Genomic DNA, 10,758 nt, shown 5'->3' on the forward strand with positions numbered 1-10,758 from the left:
AACAACTGAATCCATCCACTGAATGACTTTCACTTTATTTCACGATTTTTTTATTTAGAAATGAGAATAAAATTATTAAAATTACTTTTAATGAGAGATTTTCACCACTTTTAAAATCAGTCTACTTCTTTCAGTAATATACAAATATTTCATTCACTTCTTCAGAGTGCTGAAGGTAGTAAAGGTACTGTTGGTGATGTGGATGACATTTCCTTTATGCACACCACCCCACTACCACAGGCTGCTACTACTTTTTAAGTGACTCCTGTGTATTCCTATTTTTCATTTTGAATTCAGCTCTGATGTGGTGTGACACAGGTGGATACAGTGACAGTGACAGCTGGTACCATGTGTGAAGCAAGTTGTGTGTGCATGTGTGTGTCGGCCCGTATGATGTGTCAGATTGCTCTCCTCTCAAGGCATAAGGTGTGTGTCACCACCAAGGTGTGACCTGATAGAGGAAATACCAGTGTCTCTGGGAATCTATGTGTTGCGTCTGTGTGCAAAACAATGTGTGTTTTTAAAGTAGGCACCTAAAGCTGTCTGTCTATGTTTGAGTGTCATTGTAGGCACATCGTCATGGAAACACGGTCAACATGGTGATGACAAAACAAACACAGGGCATCGGACAGACAGGAGAGTCAACACAGACTGAACGTGCCCTTAGAGATTGAGTATGTAGGACCATTTGTGTGTATGTGTATATAAAATATCAAATGTGGGATAAATGAAATTCTTTTACAAACGAGCATCACAACATACAGAAAAGAAATTGATATTATAGCTTTCTGCCTCTCTTTTCTAAAATGTACTGCAGAGACCCTTCAAAGCTTGCATCCTGTAGTGACTACATCAGTATATTGGAGTATATTCATGCCGAAAAGGAAAAAGTATAATGTTTTTCCTCCTGTTTTCTCATATTGATGAAATGCTTCCAATACCCACAGGCTTATTCCAATAAAGAAAGCCCAACTTAATCCAAACATTAAGCTCAGATATCAAATATTCTTTTCCTAATTTGATTTCATCAATATTTATTTTCATCTGCAAACAGGGGTGTTTGTTTGTATCGGCTGCAAGAGGAAACCATGGTGGTGGTGCACTGGAAAATAAGATATCTCTTATGCACCAATGTGGACAATGAAACAGACAAGCACACACACACATACGCATAAGCAAACACACATACTTGAAACCAAGACATCAACCTCTAAATGTGTTATGTAGCTCAGGGATGAGATGAAATGGAAATCTAACACGGCCAAAAGAGCTCAGAGAAAATCAACAGCAACTGGTAACACACACATGATGTTACATACTAGAGAGCACAAAAGAGACAAAATTGATTATCGGAATAAACTAAATCAAATTCTTATTCTAAATCTAAATCAGATCCTAATAAAGTCATACTTATGAGTTGCATTCAATAGAATATAGAAAAGGCAGAGTCAGTCATATCACATCAAAGAAGACAGAGTGCTGTCAGGTATGTTTTATATCCCTGACATAGCTAGAAGGAGTATGTTATAAAAGCAAACTTCTAAATTACGTTCTTTTAAAAAAATGATCATAAAAACAAATTTGACTGAACATAAGATTTGTTTTCTGAAGCATTATTAAAGATTCCTGGTTACATTCTGGCAACTCCAAGCAATTTTAATTCACACTATAATTTATATCACATGATCAGTTATCAAAAATAGATGGGAATATCTGAAAATTCTGTAATACAATGACATTTCTTTTAGGCCTTTGCACCATTAAACCTTGTTTTTTACCTCAGCTCAGCCTTCATCCTACAAATCTTTACATGTTAAAAACTTCAATCTTATTGTATATACTTAAGAAATATGACAATGCAAGCTTATCTGTGTGTTTATATGTTTGCTTGGAAACTGCAACATAACTGTCTTTACACTGTGCTGTACCTGTGTGTCAATGTGAATGCACTGTATGTTTGTGTGTTGTGTTGGTGCATTAAGAAGACACCCAGCATGCTGTGACTGTCAAGGTGAACTTGCCTTAGCCGACAGAATGGGGACAATGCTGCTTGTGCGTCTGTGCATGTGTATTTCTTCATGTGTGTCTTCATGAGTTTTTGTATACATGTGTATCCACACCAGGCATTTTATAGCAGAGGATAGTTTTGAGAGGGAGACACACTAAAAGATGAAGGAGGGTAAGTATGATGAAGACCACAAAGGGAGGGAAGAAATTAGCAGGCAATATTGTTTCAGAAGTTTCATGCCAATAAAGCTCATTGATTTAACCACTGTAAAAGAACTCTGTGTGTGTGTGTGTGTGTGTGTGTGTTTGTGTGTGTTAGAGAGAGAGAGAGCGCTGGCAGAAAGATTTTTCTCTTCTGATTTACCACTCTCTGACCCAAAGCCCAACAACCTCTTTGCTGATTGATGACATCACCAGACTTAATGAGGAGGGTTGTAGAGTGACATCACCACAAGACTGAGCTTTTACATTCTTCTCTCACTTGCTCTCTCTCTACACACACACACACACACACACACACACACAAACACACACACACACACACACACACACAACACACACACACATACACACACATGGTCCTGTTCTGCATCTCTTGAAGCTCATTGTGCAGTGTTATAATGTGTGTCATTGTTAATTTAGTGAGCTGCACTCTCAGAGTCAAGGGTGTGAGTATCTGCGTATGTGTGCATGTGTGTGTACGCAGAGGTTCCCCATGGCTGCTGAGACTCAACATTTGATTTGCTAAAAGGAGCAGGACACTTCTATTAATCAATATTTGCTGAATGACTGCCTGTCTTTCAGGCTGATTGACTGGGTGTGTAGTTACTTGACTGACTGATTGACTAAATAACTGACTGACTGTCTGTCTGAATGGCTAACTACTCGACTGGTTGACTTAATCTCTAAGTGAAAACCATTTATAACATGCCCGAAAGAGAAAGAGCACAGCAGATTATAGAGAACTTTACTTATTGTGTGCTTCAGTGAGTATTCTATGACATACCAATGTTAATAAAAAGGCATATTTAACTGAGTGATCTGATTGATTGATTCTCTTTCATAATTTAGAGCTGAGTCTTGGACACAAGAAAGCTTGACCACTGTCTCTGCTTGAGGTACAGAGAGACAGAATTAAAGAGAAAGAGAGTGACAATGGCTGGTGGGGGGTGGGGGGTGGGGGGGCAAGGAGAAGGGGAGCGTGGGAGGGGACAGGGGTTGAGAGATGAGGTTGACTTGATAATGAAGAGGTTAAGGACACCACAGAGAGAGATGGTGGTGGTGGTGGTGGTGGTGGTGGTGGGGGGGGGGGGTTAGGTCAGAGAGAGGACGAAAAGGAGGGAGAGACAGAGGTAGAGAGAGAGACAGAGAGAGGTCAGAAGAGAGGTTGAAGAGGTGGTGGATATTTAGCCATCAGGTCAGAATAGTATTGTGTTAAAGGCTCTCTGGGAGTATCTAGGTTATACTGAGGTTCTCTCCCTTCACCCTTGTACGTTTTGTTTTGAACCTCATCCTACAACTCGCCATTCTCCTTCAACTCTTTTTGCCTGTCATTTTCCTTCACATGCAGATAAGGGATGTAATGAAATAATAGATAATTAGAATCACAACTCTCTATCTGTATAAGAATCAACTATTATGTATCAACCATTAAATTGTAAAGTAAATAACAGACTAAAGAAAAAAACTTCTCATTGAACATACAGCCACAGTTAGGGCACTTAGCATTACTTTTGTTGACCAATACAAAGAGTTCATTATGAAGCCTAAGCATATTGATGCAGAGTAAGATGTGAAGTTACTTCAAATTTTTTTAATTGTGCAATACTTGGATAACATTCAGCACTCTCTTTGTTATTAGTAGAAAAAAAATGGGACCTAAGATTGAGCCTTGAGGAACTCCAAATGTAGTATTAAATAACTAAACAGAAGAGTTTCCAATAGTACTTGTTGTGGTTTCCTCCTGACTAGGAAGACACTTAGATCCTTCCTTGTGCAACTGCCTGGAAAAAGGAAGAGAGACGCTTTGGCAAAAGCATTATTTCCTCATGAGGTGTTTTAAAATATGTTTTAAATATCTGGGCTGTAGGAAGTGCCCTCCCAATTTAATCATGTCTCAATCTTATCCCATGATCATAAACAAGTCAAATTTCCATAAACTACAAAATCGCTGCCCATTAAAGTCTTTATTGCTGTTTGGAGAAGACTAGTCATCCCTAAAGGCCACTTGACTGAATATTGCATTGTGTTACATGATGCAAAACAGGAAGTGGGCTGTTCACAGCAGCACTAAACTAAAACAGTGGAAACACACTTTCAGCATGTTTTCAATGTTCCCAAAAAAAAAGAAAACCCATGACAGAAGCAGAGAGGAAGTTTGTGCCAACAACTGCAATCACTGACATGAGACAGAGGTTACCAATCATCGAGACCCCCATCCTCATCCCCAAATCCATACAAAGAGGAAGAGGAAGAAAGAGAAGAGGAAATGATAAAGAGACAGACTAATAATTGAGTGAATGAGACCAGAAAAATGGATGCATGCAGAACATGAGGCAAGAGGACTTTCCTCTTCACCTACTATCCCATCACCACCACCAACCAAACCCCTTCTCCCATATCTCCATAAAGACCGATTAAATGAATGGTCAGACAGCAGCCCCCTTCCACCTCCCTTCCCCATTTTTACAGCTCAATCATACCACGTTGCTGCCGACACATAGACCGCTTATCCTGAGTGTCAAAATTGAAAGGGGAGCGAAGAAAGAAAGGGAGAAAGACTGTTAGAAAAGAAAGACCAAGTAAGAAGAGATAGGGAAGCAAGAGAATAGTAGAGGGGAAGCGGGGGGTGGCCTGAGAGCAATTTCTTTCTTGAATAAAGAAAGAATGGGGGAGGGGTTGTAAAAAAGCACTAATGGCAAGGCCCCTGGCTCTGGTAAAATAGACTGTGTTATAGGTTCTGGCTCTCATTCGTTGATTCATTCATTTGTTCGTTCATTCTGCTCTTTCGTCAAGTCAAGTGCTCGCCTGTCTGTCTTTCCCTTTGTGTCTGCGAGTCTAGATAAGAGCTGCTAGCATGAGTACCCGGTAGTCATTTAGTTATTATGGAGAGAGAGAGAGAGAAAGACAGAGAGAGAGAGAGAGAGAGAGAGAGAGAGAGAGAGAGAGAGAGAGAGACTAATTCTACAGACAGATAAATGGCTCATTTTGAATGGCCTTTCTTTTAATTCACTCTCTCATTCGCTCCTGTTTAAATATTTGCTGTTCATCTCCTCCTCCTCTCACCTGACTGCTCCTCGGTCCTCCTTCAAACACACCCACACCCACACACACCCACACACACACCCACTCACCCACACACACACACACACACACACACACACACACACACACACACACATATGACATGCAGCCTAATATGCAACTAGAGTTGTCTCTTTGAGTGCTATTAAAATGATCCATATTATTGGATGTTGAGGCCTTACAAACCCTAACAACTCCTATGGCATTTCCACATACCCACAGTTTTCAGAGTCTGACCCTTTACTGCTCACATATTGTATAAATTCTGCATGTAAACAAGTGTGTATGTATGGGATCACTTGTCTATGTGTTGCCCACAGTTTGAGTCAGCAAAAATGCTTCTAATTCTTGTGTTTCTGTGTTTGCATGCATTTACATGTGTTTCAAACACACATGTGCATGTGTGAGGTGTATGTGTGTGATTGTGTCCCATTCCTTGTGGGATATCAAGAGACACACACTGTGTCTGAAACCTAATTTTCCTCTCCTAATGACACATCAAATGTTTGCATATAGGCCATATCAGTATGGAAATGAGCGTGTACACACACATAAACAGACAGGGCTTTAGAATAAAAGAACCAATCAAAGAGATTTCTGTGTATATGTGTGTATGTCTGTGTGTGTGTGTGTGTGTGTTGTCACAAGTCTCTAAGGTTGGGCGACTCTGTGTGGCAAACATGACTAGCAACACACACACAGACATGCACACACACGTACCCTAGCCTTGTTATCCGGGGGCCTGTCTTGCAGGCAGCCTCTCTAACGCTGAGTGATGTTTAAATTAGTTTACAATTTAGCCTCCTCGCTATCCGCAGACGGCTCTTAACTCAGTGTGTGTATGTGATGTGTTTTTGTGTGTGTGTTTGTGCGTGTGTGAGCGTAACAAATTGTTGCCAGTACGGCAGACATCTAATGACTTCAAATTAGCTGCCTGGCGCTCGCCTTGACACGTTGTTACCACTGTTAGCAGCCTGTGTGTGCGCATTTGCGCTGTGTGTGTGTGTGTGTGTGTGTGTGTGTGTGTGTATGCAGCGCTGCACAGCCATATCATGAAGCATAAATTGGCTTCACCTCTCCTCTCTTTGCCTCTTTTTTCTCTTTGTCTCTCTGTCTCTCTCCATCAATTTGATTAAAAAAATTACTGTACCATGGCGAGCAAGACGTGTGCGTGTGTGTTCGCATGTAAACTGTGCACATAGTCTTCACACACACACACACACACACACACACACACACACACACACACACACACACACACACACACACACACACACACACACACACACATACACACTTGACAAGATGTGAAACAAGACGGCTGCAAAAAGGTTAACAGGTCTGTTCGGTTCTGTTCTATTCAAGAGACTCTTGTAGACTCTTTTCTGTTTGCCTTTTGTGTGTGTGTGTGTGTGTGTGTTTTTTTGTAAGAGGCTGATAAAGAATGTTTAGGAGTCGTATTTCTTTCTGACAATCCTTTCCACCCTGAGTGAACAGTAGATCACTTGTGTGTGTACATTGTATGTGTGTGTGTGTGTTTGTGTGTGAGTATTAGATCAGTGTTCAGTGTTGTAAACAGTGAGGATTTCATAAGGTGTTCACATCTCACACACACACACACACACACACACGTGCACACACACACACGCACGCACACACACACACACACACACACACACACACACACACACACATTCTTGGAAGATGAAGAGTTCTATCTTTTCTCTGTGAGCAGTGGATTGCCTTTCTCGTTCATCTAATCACGCCATCTTCTCTCCTCCGCCGAGCAATCGTTGCGCTTCGCTCCCTCCACACAGAAAGCTGCACATACACACACTCACACACAAAACACGCACACACTCAGCCCAACACATAACCTGGCTAACTCAGTCCACTCACCAGTAAAAGTAGTGAGCAAGAGAAAAGGCAAACCCAATGCCAAACAAAAGATTCAATTTATATCATGTGTATGTTGGTGTGTATATTATGTGTGTGTCTGTGCGTTTTCTTTGTTTATGTGTGTTATATACTGTAGGTACGTCCCAGAGGTGAGGAGAGAGAGGGGGAAGAGGTAAATGGATTATAAGAGAAAGCAAAAAAGGAGAAAAGGGGTCACAGAGAGATTAGGGGAAATGAGATAGTATTGGAATGAGGTTATATGTTGTTTTGAAAGAGAAAAATAAATATTCAAAGAGCTATACTTGGTATATGGATCAATATATATGTGTGCTTACTGTCCATATAGCAGCAGATAGATCAATATACTAACAAGAAGCTATGTATATTCCCATCTCTCTTTCTCTCTATCTCTTTATCTGTTTTTTCTCTTTCTCTTCTTTTATTTTCACATTTATTGATATGATATAATACATATCATCTGGAGACCCTGCTATCCAACTTCATTGACTTTATTGTTATAGATTTATGCAGCGTGAGTGAGTGGTATTTATGTCTCTCATCTGGTATTTCCCCCTATACTCTTACAACCCCCTATACTGTTTGAGCAGTTGCAACAGGGGGTAATTCCAGTCGACAATGACACTAACCTTTGTGCTAATCTGTGTTAATCTGAGACACTGCTCGTCCCTCCTCTCTGCTGTCACAGCAGGAACCCTTACTAAAACCAAACTCAGATCATTTTTTCATCTCTTCCTCTCATCTTGCTCCCTGTCTTCCTCTTTGTTTGAGCTTCTATGGGTATATGCATTTGTCATTTGTCGTTTTCTTATTTTGCTCGGAATTTATTCTAATTTTCTGTTCTTGTAGTCCAGGTCTGATTTTGAATAGATTAAGAGAGAAAGGGGGGTTGTTTTAAAATGATTAGATTAGATTCTTCTGTTGTAGTGATGAACCTGTAGGACACTGATGCACTATGGACTAAATAAGACATCAACGGTTATTACATATATCAAGACATACACTTTCTGCTGTAAAGTTATCTTAAATACTATGTTAATTTTGTTGCCACACAAAAATTTGAATTAACACTCATGACTTCATACAACACTTAACTGATAGTATTTTACTGTGTCCAAATAACCTTTGTAAATCTCACACAACAAAGCAAAATCTCCAACACATATAGTAGTTCACCAGTAGGGTAAAAGCTGTGGTTTCAAAGGGCTGTGTAATATATATGGTGTGGAGACTGCAGGTGAAGACACACTCACAAAAACACACACATGTTGGAGGTAAAGGGATTGGACTGTTTGGTTTAAAAGGTCACCTTTTCTGTGTATGTGTGTGTGTCCGGAAGGGGGGGGGGGCAGTATGATAGCAGTGAGGGTATGTGGTTGGTCAGTTGGAGGAAAAAATGGTTCAAACTGTCTGAGTGCAAGGATTAGGGTGAAAGGTCGCACCTCAGCACCAGGTGCATTTGTGTATACATTATGTAAGTGTGCCTGAACTGCATCTGCAGTGGCTCATTCCAACCTCATACCTCTTCTCTGCCAATTCACACAGCAGATGTTTGTGTGTCTATACTGTATGTCTATATGGGAAATCTCCTATACTGCCTTCTGTGTGTGTGATATGGTCTCAACATGGAGTAAGGTTAGGTTCAGTGTGAAAGTCAGGGTTCAGCAATTTTTTTTTCCTACCTGGGATATGTTTGGCCCAGCCGATGTTGACCACCAGCTCTCTGTCCGCCAGGTCACAAAGCGTAGTCAGGGCCTTGATGTCGCTGTCTGGTACTGTTGGATCAGGCATGGCGTAAATCTTCTCTGGCTCGGCCACCAACAGGTGAGAGACGATTTTATTATCTGCAAGGCAGCCAAAGGCAACTGACATGACCACCAGACAAGGAGAAAGACACAGAGACAGAGAGATGGTGAATTTTTGCCGTATTAGGCTCCAAGCTGTTCCACACCAATCTGGTGCAAAAATGTGAAAGGTACTGTATATGTCATAAGTCCCTGACAACATGGCCTGCAAGGTAACACATATGTCTAGGGGTATTTCCTCATGTTGCAAAAAAGCAGCTGACATTGGACAAAAAGAAAGAAACGCATATATTGCATAAATTGAACACACAGTGCATTCAGTATACTGTCTATTATACAGCGTGTACATTTCATGTATATTGCATACAAACACGAAGAAACAGCTGGAAGAATCTTGTTAGGATCTCTGAAAAACCTTAAAATATAAATTGTCAAACAACACATTAACTTTAAAATAACTTCAAAAGTAATGTATATAAATCAAAAAAGTCCAATTTTGACATTAACTGCAAAGTGAATTTTAAAAGTCAGTTTTATAAAAATGTCATAAAAATATGCAATGGGAATAAGATCTGATGAGAAGATGCTTGATTACAATGTCTTGTAATGTCTTGTGGAATTTTCAACAATCCAGCACAAGGTAATTGGATAATTTGATACCGGTAATTTGGCAGGACTAAACATGAAAATGCACTTGACAAAAGATCAAAAAATGATTGAAATGGTTCCAGATTAGGAGATACTCCAAGGTGTGATTAAAGGCGATTACTGCTGGTAATTCAGGTTTCCCAAAGTGTTGTATTTTGTATCACAGCCTTAAGAAGCTTCGCTGATACACACAGAAGGAAAAGATAATACTGAAAGCCAAACAGCTCAGCTGGTAATAGTGACATGTGGTGATGAGATCTCTATGGCCCATTAGTAACAGACTGATACCCTGCTTCCAAATTAATCCACTGACTAATCAAGCATGGGAATAATAACAGAGGATAGAAGAGCAAGAGAGGACTGAGGGATAGAGGAGAAGAAAAAGAGAGGGATAAGCAATGACAAAATGGGAGGAGAGAGACAGGTAGAAATAGAGCCGTGGACAGATTGTAAAAGACAGACAGGAAGAGTCGAGAGAGTGACAGCTAGATAGGGATAAACAGCAAAAGGGAGTGAAACAGAGTTGGGGGGATGAGTTATGTATTGATCTAGCACTCTCCGCCCCCAATTCTGTTACACATACACACACACACACGCGTATGTATATATTCTTTCCACTCGTCTCCCTCTCGCATGGGCCCAACCAATCCCAGTCACACTGCAGTATCTGTGGGTAAATCTTATTTAATGTTTCCCTAATTAGAATCAATGGAAGCCCATTTCCAAACCCTGGGCTATTGTTCTGCTCTCACACAATCAATGGGGACGCTGAGGCTAGGGATTGGGCTACAGATAGATAGGCTATGTGCGTGTATCTGAGAGAGGGACAGAGGGACAGAGAGATCTTCTGTGTATTGACTGTGTGTGAGAGAGAAAGAAAAAGAGAGATGTAGGAAGTCTATGTCAAACTCTATATATTTTTCAAGTGTAGTTTGTTGTTTCTAGAGAGATTTGTGGTCATAAATAATGTAAATTAACAAATGGATTTAATGGGAAGGAATAAGCATTTGAAGTGGTAACTGGTGATTTAATGTACTCTCCAAAATGCGACAAATGCTTGATAAAAGTAATGATAGGC

At 40.4% G+C, this 10,758-nt stretch overlaps 1 protein-coding gene across 5 annotated transcripts in view; it reads right to left on the minus strand.

Moving 5' to 3' along the window:
* Positions 1-10,758, minus strand: part of esrrga (estrogen-related receptor gamma a) — a 145,244-nt gene that overhangs the window by 23,575 nt on the left and 110,911 nt on the right. For 4 of the 5 annotated variants that reach the window (XM_056373859.1, XM_056373839.1, XM_056373872.1 and 1 more), the window contains one exon: positions 8,910-9,092. In XM_056373859.1, coding sequence (XP_056229834.1) covers positions 8,910-9,092 — 183 coding nt within the window. The remainder of the gene's footprint in view (positions 1-8,909; positions 9,093-10,758) is intronic. The other variant, XM_056373848.1, reaches the window with a different exon arrangement.

This window comes from Seriola aureovittata, chromosome 1 (assembly GCF_021018895.1).
Source record: "Seriola aureovittata isolate HTS-2021-v1 ecotype China chromosome 1, ASM2101889v1, whole genome shotgun sequence".
Classification (NCBI taxonomy): Eukaryota; Metazoa; Chordata; class Actinopteri; order Carangiformes; family Carangidae; genus Seriola; species Seriola aureovittata.